This window comes from Haematobia irritans, chromosome 5 (assembly GCF_050003625.1).
Source record: "Haematobia irritans isolate KBUSLIRL chromosome 5, ASM5000362v1, whole genome shotgun sequence".
Classification (NCBI taxonomy): domain Eukaryota; kingdom Metazoa; phylum Arthropoda; class Insecta; order Diptera; family Muscidae; genus Haematobia; species Haematobia irritans.
The window spans coordinates 136,485,537-136,508,555 of NC_134401.1; the positions used below are offsets into that span (position 1 = coordinate 136,485,537).

At 27.7% G+C, this 23,019-nt stretch overlaps 1 protein-coding gene across 2 annotated transcripts in view; it reads right to left on the reverse strand.

Annotated features, from left to right (window-relative positions):
- Dgk (diacyl glycerol kinase 1) overlaps positions 1 to 23,019 on the reverse strand; it is a 372,554-nt gene that overhangs the window by 25,518 nt on the left and 324,017 nt on the right. For both annotated transcript variants that reach the window (XM_075313077.1, XM_075313076.1), the window contains exons 15-17: positions 20,996 to 21,082; positions 20,646 to 20,854; positions 14,635 to 15,627 (exon numbers count right to left, since the gene is read on the reverse strand). In XM_075313077.1, coding sequence (XP_075169192.1) covers positions 14,635 to 15,627; positions 20,646 to 20,854; positions 20,996 to 21,082 — 1,289 coding nt within the window. The remainder of the gene's footprint in view (positions 1 to 14,634; positions 15,628 to 20,645; positions 20,855 to 20,995; positions 21,083 to 23,019) is intronic.

The window sequence follows — 23,019 nt, forward strand, 5'->3', positions numbered from 1 at the left end:
GGCTATATCGGTCCAGGTTTTGATATAGTTCCCATATAAACCGACCTCCCGATTTGGGGTCTTGGGCTTATAGAAATCGTAGTTTTTATCCAATTTGCCTGAAATTTGAAATCTAGAGGTATTTTTTTACCATAAAGAGGTGTGCCAAAAATGGTGAGTATCGGTCCATGTCTTGGTATAGCCCCCATATAGACCGATATCCCGATTTTACTTCTTGGGCTTATAGAAACCGCAGTTTTTATTCAATTTACCTGAAATTGGAAATCTAGAGGTATTGTAGGACCACAAATACGTGTGCCAAAAATTTTGAGTATCGGTCCATATTTTGATATAGCCCCCATATAGACCGATCTCCCGATTTTACTTCTTGGGCTTATAGAAACCGTAGTTTTTATTCAATTTACCTGAAATTGGAAATCTAGAGGTATTGTAGGACCACAAATACGTGTGCCAAAAATTGTGAGTATCGGTCCATGTTTTGGTATGGTCCCAATTTGGGGTCTTGGGCTTATAGAAACCGTAGTTTTTATCAAATTTGTCTGAAATTGGAAATCTAGAGGTATTTTAGGACCATAAAGAGGTGTGCCGAAAATGGTGAGTGTCGGTCCATATTTTGGTATAGCCCCCATATAGACCGATTTCCCGATTTTACTTCTTGGGCTTCTAGAATCCGAAGTTTTTATCCTATTTGCCAGAAATTGGAAATCTAGAGGTATTTTCGGGTCATAAAGAGGTGTGCCGAAAACGGTGAGTATCGGTCCATATTTTAGTATAGCCCCCATAAGAACGATCTCCCGATTTAACTCGTTGGGTTTCTAGAAACCGTAGTTTTTATCTGATTTGCCTGAAATTGTAAATATTCTGGTATTTTAGGCTCACAAAAACGTGTATCGGATTAAGTTTTTATCGGTCCATTTGATAATGCCTCCATATAGACCGACTTCACTTCTGGAGGGTGTAGAAATTGCTTGAAACTCAATGTAAAATTTCCAGATTTTACTTCTACAGATTTAAGATTTCAAATCAAGACGTTATTTTATAATTTTCTTGCACACTTACAAGAGATGTTAATGATTCCTCTAAAACTCAAACAAAAATGGTTCGTATAAACCCAGAATCTGATATAGTCCTCATAGGTGAAATTTTTAAATTTATCTTCGGGAAGTGTCCTCAAGTCCTCAAGCCCTCCTGAAATTTCAAAGGAAATCCTAATATTTGGTTCATGGTGGTGGGTATTTAAGATTCGACCCGGCCGAACTTAGTGCTGTATATACTTGTTTTATATTATGAATGTTTTCTATTATCAACAATTCTCAATTGGGTAGTTAATTTTCCTATGAAACTGAAAATGTGTCCTTATTCTACAGCTTCAATTGTTTGTTTGCATATTTTTTAGGATCATCAACACATATTTCCAAAATTGCTCGACTCAATGAATGTGAGCCATATGGGGCTATTACACTATTCCGATTTTCCTATTTACCTCTATCCTCTGCCCTATACAGACCACAACATGTAGGCATGCCAAAAATTTCTTAATTTACGGAATGTGAATATTACGAAGAATGGGTTGCAAGTGTGTGTGTGTGAGTTTGAACATTAAATATTTACAATCTCATCTGGCAAATCTTTAAGTGAAAGTTAAATGCTTCATTTAGCAAAACTATCATCATCGCCCACAGGGAATAAACTGTGATGTAATGTTGAAGGTCGTCGTCATCGAATAATTTACAAGACATATGAGATACACATGAGAATTTTACTCAAAATTAAGTTTATTCATTTAATGTAAGCTAGAGAGGCAAGTGATGACTAGATGAAAGTATTGCTTCACATATAAAAATTTGCTATAGCAAATTTTGTGCACTTTTCTTTGCTATAGGACATTTTATCCAATTTTTCTTTGCTAAAGAAAATTTTGTCAAAATTTCTGTTCTTGAAAGCTTGAGATCTCAATCTCGAAAAAAACATAGAATTTTCATTTGAAGAATAAAGATTGAACAAGCACAAAAACATATAATTTCTTTTCTATAGAAAATTTTGTCAAAATTTCTTTGCTATGGGAAATTTTGCCAAACATTTTTCATTATAGGAAATTTTATGGAAATGTCTTTGCTATGGGAAATTTTGTCAAAATTTCGTTGCTATAGAAAATTTTGTCGAAATTTCTTTGCTATAGAAAATTTTATGAAAATATCATTGCTAGAATAAAATATTTAGAATATTTTGTCAAAATTTCTTGGCCAAATTTTGTCCAATTTTTTTTCTAAAGGAACTATTGTTTAAATTTCTTTGCCATTGGGCGTTTTGTAAAAATTTCATATGTGTAGGAGATTTTATCAAAATTTCCATGCTTAAGGAAATTTTTTTAAAATGTGTTTCTATAAGAAATTTTATTAAAATTTCGTTGTTATAGGATTTTTTTAATATCTACACTCATAGAAAAAATCATGAACGGCGTGCACATTTCAAAACGATTCGTTCATGAAAGTGAATCAACAAACATGTGGTGTCAAACTGTGAACAGGCGGTGTCAATCTGACAACGATAAAATGACACCATGTGTTGTCAAAACAACAACCAGGGTTCATGATCTGAAAACGTTATGGTTACGACTTTATAAAAAAAATTAAAAAAAGATTTCCGCTAGCGTGACTCGAACCTGTGTTTTCTGCACCATACGCGTTAACATTCGCCTTAGCACATTGCACCACCGAGGGAGTTGCCATTATAACGTCTGACGATTATTTTAAGACTTTTCATGGCCAAAGAAAAACGAATGCCGTTCATGACATCGTGAACGCCGTCCGTTCACGACTATGGAACGTATTTTTTTCTATTAGTGTATGCTATAAAAATTCTAGTCAAAATTTCTTTGTTATAGGAAATTTTATGAACGTTTCTTTATTACAGAAAATTTTTTGCAAATTTATACCAAATTTTGTCAAAATTTCTTTGCTATGGGAAATTTTCTCAAAACGTTTTCAATATTTTTCACTATGTGAAATTTTATAAAAATTTTTTTTTATGTGAAATTTTATAAAAATTTTTTTGCTATAGAAAATTTTGTCAAAATTTCTCTGCTATAGGAAATTTTAAGAAAATTTCTTTGCTTTAGAAAATTTTATGAAAATTTCTTTGTTATGGAAAATTTTATCAAAATTTCTTTGCTGTTGAAAATTGTATGAGCATTTTTTTTGCTATAGACAATTTTGTCAATATTTCTTTATTATAGAAATTTTGTCAAAATTTCGATGCTCTAGGAAATTTTGTTAACATATATGTATAGTTAGGCTTGTGCGAGTGGTATCTGGCATTTTCATTCCAATAATTTAATAATCCAAATTCCTTAATCTTCTTAATAGGCTCGTATTAGAATTTGTCAAAATTTCATTCCGATAGGAAGTTTTCTTAAAATTTCGTTGCTATAAGAAATTTTGTCATTATGTCTTTGCTATGGAAAATTTTCTCAAAATTCTTTGATGTAAAGGAAATTTTGTCAAAATTTCTTTGCTATAGACAATTTTTTCAAGATTTCGTTACTATAGCAAATTTTGTCAAAATTTGTTTGCTATAGGAAATTTTGTCAAAATTTCTTTGCTATAGGAAATTTTCTTTGTCCTACAGGCTCGTGTTAGAATTTGTCAAAATTTTACTCCGATAGAAAGTTTTCTTAAAATTTCGTTGCTATAAGAAATTTTGTCATTATGTCTTTGCTATGGAAAATTTTCTCACAATTCTTTGCTAGAAAATTTTAAGAAAATTTCTTTGCTGTAGGAAATGTTGTCAATAATTCTTTGCTATAGGAAATTTTGTCAAAATTTCTTTACTATAGGGAATTTTGTCAGAATTTCTTTGATGTAAATGAAATTTTGTCAAAATTTCTGTTCTTGAAAGCTTGAGATCTCAATCTCGAAAAAAACAGAATTTTCATTTGAAGAATAAAGATTGAACAAGCACAAAAACATATAATTTCTTTTCTACAGAAAATTTTGTCAAAATTTCTTTGCTATGGGAAATTTTGCCAAACATTTTTCACTATAGGAAATTTTATGGAAATGTCTTTGCTATGGGAAATTTTGGCAAAATTTCGTTGCTATAGAAAATTTTGTCGAAATTTCTTTGCTATAGAAAATTTTATGCAAATATCTTTGCTAGAATAAAATATTTAGAATATTTTGTCAAAATTTCTTGGCCAAATTTTGTCCAATTTTTTTTTTGCTAAAGGAACTATTGTTTAAATTTCTTTGCCATTGGGCGTTTTGTAAAAATTTCATATGTGCAGGAGATTTCATCAAAATTTCCATGCTTAAGGAAATTTTTTTAAAATGTGTTGCTATAAGAAATTTTATTAAAATTTCGTTGTTATAGGATTTTTTTAATATCTATGCTATAAAAATTCTAGTCAAAATTTCTTTGTTATAGGAAATTTTATGAACGTTGATTACAGAAAATTTTTTGCAAATTTATAGCAAATTTTGTCAAAATTTCTTTGTTATGGGAAATTTTGTCAAAACGTTTTCAATATTTTGTCGAATATTTTTCACTATATGAAATTTTATGAAAATTTTTTTGCTAAAGGAAATTTTTTCAAAATTTCTCTGCTATGGGAAATTTTAAGAAAATTTCTTTGCTTTAGAAAATTTTATGAAAATTTCTTTGTTATGGAAAATTTTATCAAAATTTCTTTGCTGTTGAAAATTGTATGAGCATTTTTTTTGCTATAGACAATTTTGTCAATATTTCTTTATTATAGAAAATTTCGATGCTCTAGGAAATTTTGTTAACACATATGTATAGTTAGGCTTGTGCGAGTGGTATCTGGCATTTTCATTCCAATAATTTAATAATCCAAATTCCTTAATCTTCTTAATAGGCTCGTATTAGAATTTGTCAAAATTTCATTCCGATAGGAAGTTTTCTTAAAATTTCGTTGCTATAAGAAATTTTGTCATTATGTCTTTGCTATGGAAAATTTTCTCAAAATTCTTTGCTAGAAAATTTTAAGAAAATTTCTTTGCTGTATGAAATGTTGTCAATAATTCCTTGCTGTAGGAAATGTTGTCAATAATTCTTTGCTATAGGAAATTTTGTCATAATTTCTTTGATGTAAAGAAAATTTTGTCAAAATTTCTTTGCTATAGACAATTTTGTCAAAATATCTTTACTATAGGAAATTTTTTCAAGATTTCGTTACTATAGCTAATTTTGTCAAAATTTCTTTGCTATAGGAAATTTTGTCAAAATTTGTTTGATATAGGAAATTTTCTTTGTCCTATAGGCTCGTATTAGAATTTGTTAAAATTTCATTCCGATAGGAAGTTTTCTTAAAATTTCGTTGCTATAAGAAATTTTGTCATTATGTCTTTGCTATGGAAAATTTTCTCAAAATTCTTTGCTAGAAAATTTTAAGAAAATTTCTTTGCTGTAGGAAACGTTGTCAATAATTCTTTCCTATAGGAAATTTCGTCAAAATTTCTTTACTATCGGGAATTGTGTCAGAATTTCTTTGATGTAAAGGAAATTTTGTCAAAATTTCTTTGCTATAGAAAATTTTGTCAAAATTTCTTTGCTATAGGAAATTTTGTCAAAATGTTTTTGCTTTAGGAAATTTTTTTAAAATCTCATTGCTATAGGCAATTTTGTAAAAATTTAGGGAATTTTGTCAATATTTCGTTATTATAAGAAATTTTTTAAAAAATGACTTTGCTATAGGAAATTTTGTCAATACTTCTTTGTTATAGGAAATTTTGTCAATACTTCTTGTTATAAGAAATTTTCATTGCTGTAAAGGAAATTTTGACAAAATTACTATGCTATAAAGGAAAATTTGTCAATATTTCCTTGCTACGGGAAAGTTTGTCAAAATTTCGTTGTGTTAGGAAATTTGTTAAAGGGTGATACGGTCAAAATTTGGTCAATATAAACTTGACGTATTTCTTTCAATTTTGCATTTAAAAAACCTGAACACCCCTCATTTTGAAGGTGTGTGTGTGTAGAATGTTGCTCCTATTTTGATTTTGGAATTCACTCTTCAGTTGTAAAAATGCCGTCCAAGCAAGAAGAGCAGCGTATCAAAATTTTGCTCGCGCATCGCGAAAATCCGAGCTACTCGCACGCAAAGCTGGCAAAATCGCTAAAAGTTGCCAAATCAACCGTTACAAATGTAATTAAAGTGTTTGGGGAACGTTTGTCGACAGCCAGGAAGTATGGATCGGGGGGAAATCGAAAACCGGAAGCCGCTGAGACGACAAAGAGAGTTGCCGGTAGTTTCAAGCGAAACCCTAACCTCTCTCTCTGAGATGCCGCAAATAAGCTGGGTGTATCGTCTACAACCGTGCATCGAGCCAAAAAACGAGCCGGACTATCGACTTACAAGAAGGTAGTGACTCCAAATCGCGATGATAAACAAAATACGACGGCCAAAGCGCGATCCCGGAGGCTGTACACGACGATGCTGACGAAGTTTGACTGCGTGGTAATGGACGACGAAACCTACGTCAAAGCCGACTACAAGCAGCTTACGGGACAGGAGTTTTATACGGCAAAAGGAAGGGGAAAGGTAGCAGATATTTTCAAGCACATAAAACTGTCAAAGTTCGCAAAGAAATATCTGGTTTGGCAAGCTATCTGTACCTGTGGCTTGAAAAGCAGCATTTTCATAGCTTCCGGGACTGTCAACCAAGAAATTTACGTGAAAGAGTGTTAAAATAAACGTCTGCTGCCTTTACTGAAGAAACACGGTTGTTCCGTACTGTTTTGGCCGGATTTGGCATCTTGCCATTACGGTAAAAAGGCCATGGAGTGGTACGCCGCCAACAACGTGCAGGTGGTTCCCAAGGACAAGAACCCTCCCAACACGCCAGAGCTCCGCCCAATTGAGAAATACTGGGCTATTGTCAAGCGGAACCTAAAGAAGACCAAAAAAACTGCTAAGGACGAGCAGCAGTTCAAGGCAAACTGGCTTTCTGCGGCCAAGAAGGTGGACAAGGTGGCTGTACAAAATCTGATGGCAGGTGTCAAGCGTGAGACCCGGCAATTCGGATTTGGAAAAGCGAAAGCCTAACTGAATATTTTTCCTGAATTTTATACTAATTGAACTTGAAAAAGAAATTTAATTTGATTTTTTAAATAAACGATTTCACCGATTTACACGCGTTTTCCCTTGACCAAATTTTGACCGTATCACCCTTTATAGGGTTTTGTTGGTAAAGGAAATTTCGTAAATTTTTTTCTGTAGGAAATTTTGTTAACATTTCTTCGCCATTGAGAAGTTTTTCATCATTTATGTGCGGTCAAAATTTTTATAGAAAAAGCATTTATTTTGTCAAAATATTATTTCTATAGAAAGTTCTGTCAAAATGTTATTCCTATAGAAAATTTTTGACAAAATTTTATTTTTATAGAAAATTTTTGAAAAACGTTATTTCTATAGAACATTTTTGAAAAATTTTATTTCTATAGAAAATTTTGTCATATTATTTCTATAGAAAATTCTGTCATTTTATTTCTATAGAAAATATTTCTATAGAAAATTCTGTCAAAATTTTATTTCTATATAGAAACTTTTTTTAAAATTTTATTTCTATAGAAAATTTTGTCATTTTATTTCTATAGAAAATTTTGTCAAAATTCTATTTCTATAGAAAATTTTCTGAAAATTTTATCTCTATAGAAAATTTTCTCAAAATTTTATCTCTATAGAAGATGAATATGGATATGATTCAAGTCATATTCAATTTTATATCTAGCTTCTCTATTTATATATTAGATTTAAATTAAATCAAAGTGGATCTAATGACTATGACCAATAGTAATACATTTTCAAAATAGAAAAATTAATTGAGTGGTAATTCATACAGAATATCCCATTTCCTATATATGGGAAATTTTGTCAAAATTGCTTTGCTATGAAGGAAACGTTGTCGAAATTTCTTTGCTATTGGCAATTATGTGAAAATTTTTTGTAACAGGAAAATTTGATAAATTTTGTTGTTATATATTTTTTTCCAAAATTTCTTTCTTTTCAAAATTTCGTTGCTCTAAGAAATTTTGCCAAAATTTCGTTGCGTTAGGAAATTTGTTATACAGTTGCGTTGGTAAAGGGAATTTCGTCAATTATTTTTTTTTTCAGTAGGAAATCTAGTTAAAATTTCATCGCCCTTGAAAATTTTGTCAAAATTTCTGTTTGTTCAAAAATTTTATAAAAATTTATTTGCTTTAGGACATTTTGCTAACTTTTTTTTGTTATAGGATTTTTTTTTCCAAATTTCTTTGCAATAGAAAATTTTTTTGGTATAGCAAATTTTGTCAATAAATATTTGTTTTTAATTTGTTTTTCAAAAATGCTTTGCTATAAGAAATTTTTGGATTTTTTTTGCTCTGGGAAATTTTTCCCAGTGTGCAATATGGTTTTCAGTGTTTCAGTTTTGGATTATCATATTATATTCATTGTATCATATTATATTTCATCGACTCGAAACTCAGAAAGAGTTTTGTAGGTCACCACCATATCTTATTGCCCAAGAGATTATGATTGGCTTGACCCTTGACCATTTAGTCCATAAATGAAATTCATATTTAATTTTATGCAGGAGCTATGTTATGAAATATTTATGGATAATTGAAATTGAAAACAAGGGTGAATACAACATAAAGGGTGATTCTTTTGAGGTTAGGATTTTCATGCATTAGTATTTGACAGATCACGTGGGATTTCAGACATGGTGTCAAAGAGAAAGATGCTCAGTATGCTTTGACATTTCATCATGAATAGACTTACTAACGAGCCACAACGTCGAATTTTCAGTGAATGGGCCCTAGAAAAGTTGGCAGAAAATCCGCTTTTTTATCGACAAATTTTGTTCAGCGATGAGGCTCATTTCTGGTTGAATGGCTACGTGAATAAGCAAAATTGCCGCATTTGGAGTGAAGAGCAACCAGAAGCCGTTCAAGAACTGCCCATGCATCCCGAAAAATGCACTGTTTGGTGTGGTTTGTACACTGGTGGAATCATTGGACCGTATTTTTTCAAAGATGCTGTTGGACGCAACGTTACGGTGAATGGCGATCGCTATCGTTCGATGCTAACAAACTTTTTGTTGCCAAAAATGGAAGAACTGAACTTGGTTGACATGTGGTTTCAACAAGATGGCGCTACATGCCACACAGCTCGCGATTCTATGGCCATTTTGAGGGAAAACTTCGGAGAACAATTCATCTCAAGAAATGGACCGGTAAGTTGGCCACCAAGATCATGCGATTTGACGCCTTTAGACTATTTTTTGTGGGGCTACGTCAAGTCTAAAGTCTACAGAAATAAGACAGCAACTATTCCAGCTTTGGAAGACAACATTTCCGAAGAAATTCGGGCTATTCCGGCCGAAATGCTCGAAAAAGTTGCCCAAAATTGGACTTTCCGAATGGACCACCTAAGACGCAGCCGCGGTCAACATTTAAATGAAATTATCTTCAAAAAGTAAATGTCATGGACCAATCTAACGTTTCAAATAAAGAACCGATGAGATTTTGCAAATTTTATGCGTTTTTTAAAAAAAAAAAGTTATCAAGCTCTTAACAAATCACCCTTTAGAAACAGAAGGCAGAGAGAGAGAGCGAGAGAAGGAAAAGTTACTGAATTAATTGTGATTCGTATAGTTGAGAGTGTGTATGTAAGAGACAAAGATAAACACTTATTTTCTTATTCCGAAAGTTTTAGTTAGATCTTAAGGAAACGTTGAAATTGAACACGTTTACCTCTCTCGTATAAAACCACGCTATAAATGGCACCCGAGCAGGGACGAAATGCCAAAGGAAAATAAGTGCCAACTCTGTGAAAACCATATGAGGTCAAACAATAAAAAACACACATACAGAATTCGCCTGTATTCACTAAAAAACTTAAAGGCCGAATATTTAATGGTGAAGTTTAGAAAAAAGGGGAATCTTTCCGAGCCAGAGCTGGTAGCAAACACTCATGATTGTTTCCAAAAAAAAATCTATTTGTCTATTACTGATTTTGCTTATCAGATTTTAAATCTGAATAAATCACAAATTAATTTTATTCTATTATTTAAAGTAAAATGCTATCATTCATCATATAGTACGTTTTGTGTGTGTGTGTTTTTTTTTCTAAATTTCAGCTTTAGAGGTATTTTGTCATAAAACTCTTTACCATTTAATTTGAGACAACGTTTTCCCTAAAGGCCATATGACCACTGTCCATAAAAACCTAATTTTTCTATACGTATCTACATGAATAGGTTTGAGAGAAAAAAAAACAAGCAAACAAGTAAAAAACGTGTTCCATCAGCTAGAAACGTGATACCATTATATTTTATTCAAACTTTATTATCTCACCATCGACAGTTTGGTGTATTTGTTGTCCGCCCCCAACAAACTTTAATGGAATTTCTGCAATAAAATTGACATTTTCAAATGATTGCAAAATATTTGGCAAATCAATTGAAGAGAGAATATAGAAAACACTTTTATATCAAAATTGTGTGTTTGTCACAAACATTTTGCTGTAAAGCCATGTTATAAAAATCTGTTAAAGAAAATTTTATGGTATAATCATACTGCCATAGAAAAATACAAAATTTTTTATATAGAAAACAAATGTATGGGAAGATTCTTGCCAGAAACACTTCAATTGATAAATTTTGGCCATAACAATTTTTCGCAAAAAATTTTTTTTTCAGACCAAAATTTGCTATTCAAGATGGTTTTGATAAAAATATTGCTATTTACTGTTTTTTTTACAAACATTCTTATATAGAGTTTTTTATGTAACAACTTTTAAATGTATTTTTTTTTACAAAATATAAGAGAGAAGTTCACCAATGTGGTATCACAATGGACTGAATAGTCTAAGTGAGCCTGATACATCGGGCTGCCACCTAACCTAACCTAACATATCTATAGGAAATTTTGTCAAAATTTCTTTGCTATAGGAAATTTTGTCAAAATTTTCATTTCTGTAGAAAATTTTGTCAAAATTTTTTTGCTATAGGAAAATGTCAAAATATTTATCTTTGCTGTAGGCAATTATGTCAACTTTTTTTTGCTATAGGAAATTGTGTCAAAATTTCTTTGCTATAGGAAATTTTGTCGAAATTTCGTTGCTATAAAAATGTTTGTCACACATTCTCTGCTATAAAAATGTTTGTCACACATTCTCTGCTATAGGAAATTTTGTCAAAATTTCGTTGCTATAAAAAATTTTGTCAAACATTCTCTGCTATAGGAAAGTTTATCAATTTTTGTAAAAATTTCTTTGCTATAGGACATTTTGTCAAAATTTTATTTCTATAGAAAATTCTTTTAAAATTTTGTTGCTATAGGAAATTTTGTTAAAATTTCATGTCTATAGGAAATTTTGTCAATTTTTTTTTTCTATATATAATTTTTTTTTTTTTAAATTTTATTTCTATAGAAAATTTTGTCGAAATTTTATTTCTATAGAAAATTTTGTCAAAATTTTATTTCTATAGAAAAGTTTGTCCAAATTTTATTTCTATAGAAAATTTTATTAAAATATTATTTGTATAGAAAATTTTGTCAATATTTTATTTCTATTGAAAATTTTGTCAAAATTTTATTTCTATAGAAAATTTTGTCAAAATTTTATTTCTATAGAAAATTTTGTCAAAATTTTATTTCTATAGAAAATTTTGTCAAAATTTTATTTCTATAGAAAATTTTGTCAAAATTTTATTTCTATAGAAAATTTTGTCAAAATTTTATTTCTATAGAAAATTTTGTCAAAATGTTATTTCTATAGAAAATTTTGTCAAAATTTTATTTCTATAGAATATTTTGTCCAAATTTTATTCCTATAAAAAATTTTATCAAAATTTTATTTCTATTGAAAATTTTGTCAAAATTTTATTTCTATAGAAAATTTTATTTCTATAGAAAATTTTGTCAAAATTTCGTTGCTATAGGAAATTTTGTCAAAATTTCATTTCTATAGGAGATTCTGTCAACATTTTGTTGCTATAGGAAATTTTATTAAAATTTTATGTCTATAGGAAATTTTGTCAAAATTTTATTTCGATAAAAAATTTGGTCAAAATTTTATTTCTATAGAAAATTTTATCAAAATTTTATTTCTATTGAAAATTTTGTTAAAATTTTATTTCTATAGAAAATTTTATCAAAATTTTATTTCTATAGAAAATTTTTTCAAAATTTTATTTCTATAGAAAATTTTGTCAAAATTTTATTTCTATAGAAAATTTTGTCAAAATTTTATTTCTATAGAAAATTTAGTCAAAATTTTATTTCTATAGAAAATTTTGTCAAAATTTAATTTCTACTGAAAATTTTGTCAAAATTTTATTTCTATAGAAAATTTTGTCAAAATTTTATTTCTATAGAAAATTTTGTCAAAATTTTATTTTATAGAAAATTTTGTCAAAATTTAATTTCTACAGAAAATTTTGTCAAAATTTTATTTCTATCGAAAATTTTGTCAAAATTTTATTTCTATTGAAAATTTTGTCAAAATTTTATTTCTATAGAAAATTTTATCAAAATTTTATTTCTATAGGAAATTTTCTCAAAATTTTATTTCTATAGAAAATTTTGTCAAAATTTTAGTTCTATAGAAAATTTTGTCAAAATTTTATTTCTATAGAAAATTTTGTCAAAATTTTATTTCTATGTTGACAAAATTATATATATATAATTTTGTCAACATTTTATTTCTATAGAAAATTTTGTCAAAATTTTATTTCTATAGATAATTTTGTCAACATTTTTTCATTTCTATAGAAAATATTTCTATAGAAAATGTTGTCAAAATTTTATTTCTATAGAAAATTTTGTCAAAATTTCATTTCTATAGAAAATTTTGTCCATTTTTACTTGTATAAAAAATTTTGTCAAAATTTTATTTCTATAGAAAATTTTATCAACATTTTATTTCTATAGAAAATTTTGTCAAAATTTTATTTCTATAGAAAAGTTTGTCAAAATTTTATTTCTATAGAAAATTTTGTCAAAATTTTATTTCTATAGAAAATTTTGTCAAAATTTTATTTCTATAGAAAATTTTGTCAAAATTTTATTTCTATAGAAAATTTTGTCAAAATTTTATTTCTACAGAAAATTTTGTCAAATTTTTATTTCTGTTGAAAATTTTATCAAAATTTTATTTCTATTGAAAATTTTGTCAAAATTGTATTTCTATAGAAAATTTTATTTCTATAGGAAATTTTCTCAAAATTTTATTTCTATAGAAAATTTTCTCAAAATTTTATTTCTATAGAAAATTTTTACAAAAATTTATTTCTGTAGAAAATTTTATCAAAATTTTATTTCTATAGAAAATTTTGTCAAAATTTTATTTCTATAGAAAAATTTGTCAACTCTTTATTTCTATAGAATATTTTGTCAAAATTTTATTTCTTTAAAAAATTTTGTCAACATTTTATTTCTATAAAAAATATTTGTCAAAATTTTATTTCTATAGAAATTTTTGTCAAAATTTTATTTCTATAGAAAATTTTGTCAAAATTTTATTTCTAACATAAAAAAAATTTGTCAAAATTTCGTTGCTATAGGAAATTTTGTCAAAATTTCATTTCTATAGGAAATTCTGTCAAAATTTTGTTGCTATAGGAAATTTTGTTAAAATTTCATGCCTATAGGAAATTTTGTTAAAATTTCATGCCTATAGGAAATTTTTTCAATTTTTTTTTTTCTATAGAAAATTTTGTGAAAATTTTATTTCTATAGAAAATTTTGTCAAAATTTTTTTTCTATAGAAAATTTTGTCAACATTGTATTTCTATATAAAATTTTATCAAAATTTTATTTCTATAGAAAATTTTGTCAAAATTTTATTTCTATAGAAAATTTTGTCTAAATTGTGTTTCTATAGAAAATTTTGTCAAAATTTTATTTCTATAGAAAATTTTGTCAAAATTTTATTTCTATAGAAAATTTTATCAAATTTTTTTTTCTATAGAAAATTTGGTCAACATTTTATTTCTATAAAAAATTTTGTCAAAATTTTATTTCTATAGAAAATTTTGTCAAAATTTTATTTCTATAGAAAATTTTGTCAAAATTCCTTTGCTGTAGGGAATTGTATCAAAATTTCGTCGCTATAGGAAATTTTGTCAAAATTGCGGTGTTATAGGATTTTTTTTCAAAATTGCATTGCTATAGGAAATTTTGTTAGAAAAATGTCTGAACAGAAAAATGGTTGTCACGAAAATGTTTCTGTAGAAGTGTTTCTCACAAAAATGTGTCTGTAGAAATGTATTTGTCAGAAAAATGTTTCTTTAGAAAATTTAATCAATTTTTAATCACTTTTTGCTAAATATAGTGTGCCTTGGAAAAACAAGCTCTCCAATAAAAAAAAACTATCTCTAAACGATAGTAGCAAATACTCCCCTATGTATATGGTTTAATAAATTCTTTAGGAGTTTTGTTAGTTTTTGTTGTTCTGGGACAGTTTCCAATTAAGTTCTGTCACATTTTGCCACATGTCGTCGTCGTTGCATACAAAACGGAAATGGAAGGAAAAGTAGTGTCTAGGCTAGTAGTCTCACACACACACATGTATGTGGAGCAAGGCGTTGTGGTAAAGCAAAAAAAAGAACATCCATTTGTACTTACCACTCCCACAGAGAAATAGTTATTGATGATGTTGTAGGGGACAGTGCAGTCCTTCTCAGTTGCCTGACTTTTTAATGGTTTTGGCTGAGGAATGTTGAGTGCTTTCAATTCACTGGCTGTGGGCGTTGGTGTAGTTGTCCTTGCACCCTGACTGTGGGCGGGTGAGGGTATACCTGGTAATGTTGTTGGTCGAGGTGTGGGCGAAGTAGGTGTGGGAGTTGGTGATGCAGTCATAGCCGCCTCAACGGCAGCAACGCCAGGTACATTTTCACTTTCGCTAATTACGAATCCTTCATTTCGATTGCCATTTGATGGGAACGAAGAGGTAGTTATGTCGGCGCCACCAGTCACATTTGTTAACGTCTGGTCAGTTTGTGAAGACAAATTGCCATTTAGGTTCATTGATTTGTGGTCTTGATTGGCCACAGGACTGGCCATTGAAACGATGGCATCATAACGAAGATTCTCTTGCTGTCCAATATCAGAACCATTGCCAGCATTTTCATTTTCTTCCATATGACTTTGTCCATCGCCTGGCAATGACGTTGATATGGTCGATGTATCTTTCGTTCTGTGATTGGGAGATAATTGTCTTTGCTGCTGTTGCTGCTGTACCGTGGATGCTGCACTACTGCATGACGTTGTTGAACTACTAAAATTGCTGGTCATGGTATCTTGTCGAGAACTCAGAGGCAATCGTTTTGTTTCAAATGTGGACATTGATATGCTTTTGGTTGTCTTACAGGTTGTTGTAACTCTTGAGGTGATTTCTGTATGGGAAATATGTTCGAGATTCTCGTCATCTTCTTGCTTATCGTTGGGGTCAGTGGCTTCTGGAGTAATTTCATGGCCTGGCATTTGAGTGTGAGAATATAGATCCGTATTACAACTTGTACTGCGTTGTATATCTTCGGATTTTTCCATAAATGATTTCTCCACAACTACACTTTGGGAAAGCTCGAATACCTTTTGCATGTTGGAGTGTAAAGTTACCTGGAAGAAGAAAATTAGATGAAATAATAAGGAATTGAAACAAAATTTTGAAAAATTTTCTATAGAAGTAAACTTTTAACAGAATTTCATATTAACATTTTCTTTTTAATAAAATTTCCTATGGAAATGAAATAAATTTGCTATAGCAAAGAAATTTCCAGTAGTAAACTAAATTTATACAAAATTTTCTATAGTAAAATAATTTTTTTTAAAATTTCCTGTAGTAAAAAAATTCTGACAAAATTTCCTATGGCAAAGAAATTTGCGATAGTTTCCTATAGCAAAGAAATTTTGACAAATCTTCCTATAGCGAAGAAGTTGTGATAAAATTTCAGTTAGTCAAGAAATTTTTACAGAATTTTCTATAGCAAAAAATTTCGGCATTTTGACTAAATTTTCTATGCAAATGAAATTTTGATAAATTGACATTTTGACAAAATTTTCCATAGAAAAGAAATTTTGGCAAATCATCATATGCCTACGAATTTTTTTTTGGAAAATTTCAGGTAGCAAAGAAAAATTTTCAGATTTTGCTATAGCAAAGATATTTCGATAATTACTCCTATAGCAAAGAAATTTTCATAAAAGACATTTTCATTTCATAAATAGCAAGAAATTTTGATAAAATTTCCTATAGCAAAGAAATTTTTAGAGAATTTTCTCTAGTAAAGAAATTTTGCTAAGTTTTCCTCTAGCAAAAAAAAATTTGATGAAATTTCCCATAGCAAAGAAAGGGTGACAAAATTTCGAAGGGAAATGAAATTGTGGCTAAACTTCATATATCAAAGCCATTGTGCTGATACTAATGAAATTTTAACAAAATTTCCGACAGCAAAGAAATTTTGACAAAATTGTCAAAACTTCCTACATATATTAAATTGTGAAATTTAATAAAATTCGAAATTTACTATGCCAAAAAAAATTGACAAAATATCCTACAGGAACGAAATTTTTACATAATTACTTATGTCATAAACATATTGACAAAATTTCGTATAGTAAAAAAATTTTGTCAAAATTTTCTTTAGCAAAGAAATTGTGACAATTTCCTAGGGAAATGAAATTGTGACTAAATTTCATATATCAAAGCCATTTTGACCATAGTGCCTTGCCTATAGCAATAATTAAATAAAATTTTGACCAAAATTCCTATAGAAATGAAATTTTGACAAAATTTCCTATAGAAATGAAATTTTCACAAAATTTCCTATAGAAATGACATTATGACAAAATATCCTATAGAAATTAAATTTTGACAAAATTTCCTATAGAAACGAAATTTTGACAAAATTCCCTATAGAAATGCAATTTTAACAAAATTTCGTATAGAAATGAAATTTTGACAAAATTTCCTATAGCAAAGAAATTTTGACAAAACATCCTATAGCAATGAAATTTTGACAAAATTTCCTATAGAAATGAAATTTTGACAAAATTCCCTGTAGAAATGAAATTTTGACAAAATTTCCTATAGAAATGAAATTTTGACAAAATTCCCTATAGAAATGAATTTTTGACAAAATTTCCTATGGAAATGAAATTTTGGGTAAATTCCCTATAGAAATTACATTTTGACAAAATATCCTATAGAAATTAAATTTTGACAAAATTCCCTATAGAAATGAAATTTTGACAAAATTTCCTATAGAAATGAAATTTTGACAAAATTCCCTATAGAAATGAATTTTTGACAAAATTTCCTATGGAAATGAAATTTTGGCTAAATTCCCTATAGAAATTACATTTTGACAAAATATCCTATAGAAATTAAATTTTGACAAATTAATCTATAGAAATGAAATTTTGACAAAATTTCCTATAGCAAAGCAATTTGACAAAATATACTATAGAAATTAAATTTTGACAAAATTTTCTATAGCAAAGCAATTTTGACAAAACATCCTATAGAAATGAAATTTTGACAAAATTCCCTATAGAAATGAAATTTTGACAAAATTCCCTATAGAAATGAAATTTTGACAAAATTTCCTATAGAAATGAAATTTTGACAAAATTTCCTATAGAAATGAAATTTTGACAAAATTACCCATAGAAATGAAATTTTGACAAAATTCCCTATAGAAATGAAATTTTGACAAAATTTCCTATAGAAATGAAATTTTGACAAAATTTCCTATAGAATTGAAATTATGACAAAATTTCCTATAGAAATGAAATTTTGACAAAATTTCCTATAGAAATGAAATTTTGACAAAATTTCCTATAGAAATGAAATTTTGACAAAATTTCCTATAGAAATGAAATTATGACAAAATTTCCTATAGAAGTGAAATTTTTACTAAATTCCCTATAGAAATTACATTTTGACAAAATATCCAATAGATATGAAATTTTGACAAATTAGTCTATAGAAATGAAATTTTGGCAAAATTTCCTATAGAAATGAAATTTTGACAAAATTTCCGATAGAAATGAAATTTTGACAAAATTTCCTATAGAAATGAAATTTTGACAAAATTCCCTGTAGAAATTAAATTTTGGCTAAATTCCCTATAGAAATGACATTTTGACAAAATATCCTATAGAAATTAAATTTTGACAAAATTCCCTATCGAAATGAAATTTTGACAAAATTCCCTATAGAAATGAAATTTTGACAAAATTCCCTATAGAAATGAAATTTTGACAAAATTTCCTATAGAAATGAAATTTTGACAAAATTCCCTATACAATTGAATTTTTGACAAAATTTCCTATGGAAATGAAATTTTGACAAAATTCCCTATCGAAATGAAATTTTGACAAAATTCCCTAAAGAAATTTTGACAAAATTTCCTATAGAAATGAAATTTTGACAAAATTCCCTATCGAAATGAAATTTTGACAAAATTTCCTATAGAAATGAAATTTTGACAAAATTCCCTATCGAAATGAAATTTTGACAAAATTCCTTATAGAAATGAAATTTTGACAAAATTCCCTATAGAAATGAAATTTTGACAAAATTTCCTATAGAAATGAAATTTTGACAAAATTCCCTATACAATTGAATTTTTGACAAAATTTCCTATGGAAATGAAATTTTGGCTAAATTCCCTATAGAAATTACATTTTGACAAAATATCCTATAGAAATTAAATTTTGACAAATTAATCTATAGAAATGAAATTTTGACAAAATTTCCTATAGCAAAGCAATTTTGACAAAACATCCTATAGAAATGAAATTTTGACAAAATTCCCTATAGAAATGAAATTTTGACAAAATTTCCTATAGAAATGAAACTTTGACAAAATTTCCTATAGAAATTAAATTATGACAAAATTTCCTATAGAAATGAAATTTTGACAAAATTTCCTATAGAAATGAAATTTTGACAAAATTTCCTATAGAAATGAAATTTTGACAAAATTTCCTATAGAAATGAAATTTTGACAAAATTTCCTATAGAAATGAAATTTTGACAAAATTTCCTATAGAAATGAAATTATGGCAAAATTTCCTATAGAAGTGAAATTTTGACTAAATTCCCTATAGAAAGTAAATTATGACAAAATTTCCTATAGAAATGAAATTTTGACAAAATTTCCTATAGAATTGAAATTTTGACAAAATTTCCTATAGAAATGAAATTTTGACAAAATTTCCTATAGAAATGAAATTATGACAAAATTTCCTATCGAAATGAAATTTTGACAAAATTTCCTATAGAAATGAAATTTTGACAAAATTTCCTATAGAAATGAAATTTTGACAAAATTTCCTATAGAAATGAAATTATGACAAAATTTCCTATAGAAATGAAATTATGACAAAATTTCCTATAGAAATGACATTATGACCAAATATCCTATAGAAATAAAATTTTGACAAATTAATCTATAGAAATGAAATTTGGACAAAATTTCCTATAGAAATGAAATTTTGACAAAATTTCCTATAGCAAAGAAATTTTGACAAAACATCCTATAGAAATGAAATTTTGACAGAATTCCCTATAGAAATGAAATTATGACAAAATTCCCTATAGAAATGAAATTTTGACAAAATTCCCTATAGAAATGAAATATTGACAAAATTTCCCATAGAAATGAAATTTTGACAAAATTCCCTATTGAAGTGACAGTTTGACAAAATTTCCTATAGAAATGAAATTTTGACAAAATTCCCTATTGAAATGACATTTTGACAAAATTTCCTATAGATGTGAAATTTTGACAAATTAATCTATAGAAATGAAATTTTGGCAAAATTTCATATAGAAATGAAATTTTGACAAAATTTCCTATAGAAATTACATTTTGACAAAATATCCAATAGATATGACATTTTGACAAATTAGTCTAAAGAAATGAAATTTTGGAAAAATTTCATATAGAAATGAAATTGTGACAAAATTTCCTATAAAATTGAAATTTTAACAAAATTCCTATAGGAACAAAATTCTAGTGAATTGAAATATTGAAAAAATTTCATTTAGCGAAAAAAAGACAAAATTTCCTTTAGCAAGCAATTTTGACAATATTTTTTATAGCGAAAATATTTTGACAAAATTTCCTATAGAAGTGAACTATACAACATTTTGCATAGCAAAGAAATTTTGATGAATCTACCTAGAGCAATTAAATTGTGACTAAATTTTCTATGTTAAAGAAATTTTGACAAAATTTCCTATAACAAAGAATTGTTGACAAAATTTGCTATGGTAAAATTTCCTAAAGAAATAAAATTTTGATAAAATTTTTTTAAAAAAATTTTGTCAAAGTTTTGCATAGCAAAGAAATTTTTAAAAATCTTGCTATAGAAATGATATTTTTATAAAATTTAGTATAGACAAGAAAATTTGACAAAATTTCCTATAGCAAAGAATTTTTGAGTACCTTTCCTATCGAAAATTTTTTTTTTTATGTTTTACAGTTTTTTAATATTTTTGTCAAAATTTCTTATATCAAAGTAATTTCCACGGGTTTTTCTATAGCAATGAAATTTTTCTAAATTTTCCTGTAGAAAATAAAATTTGACAAACTTTTCCTATATAAATACATTTTCTCTCTTACCTTGGGTTTTGGACACTCTTCTGGATTGTTGGTCACTTCAATGCTCCATCTGTCCAACATGACTACATTGGCACGTTTGATTTTGTCCATAAGCTTGGGTATATTCTCACCTTCATAACCGCCACCCCAACGTAAGCAACGAGCCAAATCATTGCCTGTACCCAAGGGTATAACACCAATGGCTGGTTGTGTGGCAAATTCAATGGAATCTAAAATGGATGAAAATGCGAAAGCAAAGGCGGCATAAGAACGCATACAAAACAACAAAAACCCATATCAACAGTCCTTTTGATGACCACTTTCGAAAAGGCAGACAAAAAAAGTTTCACATTATTAAAATATGAACTTACCCATGGCTTCGAGGACCCAACCAACTGTGCCATCGCCACCGCAACAAATTACCTTAAAATTAGGCAAGTCCTTAAAGAGTGTTAATCCTGTGGGGAAAGTAACAATAAATGAGTGTAGTAGAGTGGAGAAAAAAAAATATTTTAAATGTCCATAAATCAATGTTGGTAAAATTTATCTTGTCCATCCTTTCTCAAATATCCTAATAAATGATAGTGACCTAAGTCCTAAGGAGCAAAGTAAATTTGTGTGAGATTTTATTCCATCGAAAAGAAATCCCAATTAATGGTGAAACCCAAATATTCTCCATGTCTTTAAGAGGGTTAATCTAATTATCACAAAAGGATGTAGACTACGTTGACGCAGGCAAGTAGGTTTTTAATGATAATGCAAAGTTGGTTATAAGGCTACCGTCTGATTTTTTAAGGAAACAAGATGGCAATACAGTGTGACTGATATGTATAGCAACCAAATTCTGGTTGCTAACATATCTAAAATGCTCGCCTGAGGGCTGACAAATTTATTCCAGTCTATCTAAGTTTTAATCACACTGCACCTTCAATAATGAAATTTAGCACAGATTCGTATTTTGTCTGCAGGCATATTAATTTCGAAGATGGGCTACATCATTCCATGACATAAAAATTGACACACATTTTCTATATGAAAATTTTGTATAGAAATAAAATTTTGACAAAATTTTCTATAGAAATTATATATTGACAAAATTTTCTATGGAAATAAAATTTTGACAAAATTTTCTATAGAAATAAAATTTTGACAAAATTTTCTATAGAAATAAAATTTTCACAAAATTTTCTATAGAAATAAAATTTTGACAAAATTTTCTATAGAAATAAATTTTTGACAAAATTTTCTATAGAAATAAAATTTTGACAAAATTTTCTATAGAAATAAAATTTTGACAAAATTTTTTATAGAAATAAAATTTTGACAAATTTTCTGTAGATAGTAAATTTTGACAAAATGATCTATAGAAATAAAATTTTGGCTAAATTTTCTATAGGAATAAAATTTTGACAAAATTTTCTTTAGAAATAAAATTTTGTAAAAATTTTCTATGGAAATAAAATTTTGACAAAATTTTCTATAGGAATAAAATTTTTACAAAATTTTCTATAGAAATAAAATTTTGGCAAAATTTTCTATAGAAATAAAATTTTGGCTTAATTTTCTATAGGAATAAAATTTTGTCAAAATTTTCTGTAGAAATAAAATTTTCTATAGAAATAAAATTTTGTAAAAATTTTCTGTCGAAATAAAATTTTGACAAAATTTTCTATAGGAATAAAATTTTTACAAAATTTTCTATAGAAAGAAAATTTTGACAAACATTTTCTATAGAATTAAAATTTTTAAAAATTTTTTATGGAATTTGGCAAAATAATAAATTTGTATAGAAATAAACTTTATAGAACTTTATAGAAATAAACTTTGACAAAAATTTCTATAGAAATAAAATTTTGCTAAAATTTTCTATAGAAATAAAATTTTGCAAAAATTTTCTATAGAAATAAAAATTGACAAAATTTTCTTAAGAATTACAATTTTGACAAAATTTTCTATAGAAATAAAATTTTGACAGAATTTTCGGGTTCACAAAACCAGGTGTTTGGATCACTCCACTTATGTTCCTTATCTCTCTTCGATGGTTAACTAGTCTGATATGACATAGATGTGTTATCCGAAAAGTTAATCTTGGTCATCTATTAGGCTAGGAAATTTTCAGCTAGTTTACTCTTTTGCCTATTAATGACCTCATCAGCACAAAACAACTTTCCAAAGTAAAAACTAATGCCAATGTCCACCCATACGTATGAGTAACATCAACATCGTTATATTGCTCATACGCTTCGTGGGAATTTATGAATTTTAAATGAAAGGCGACACATTACGATTGCATCATTTCCAAGGATTTTTTACAAAAAAAAAAAAAAAACAGCAACAACTATTAATTTAACACACAAGTGTTCTCAAGTGTTTTGCTAGAAATGGGAAAACTTTT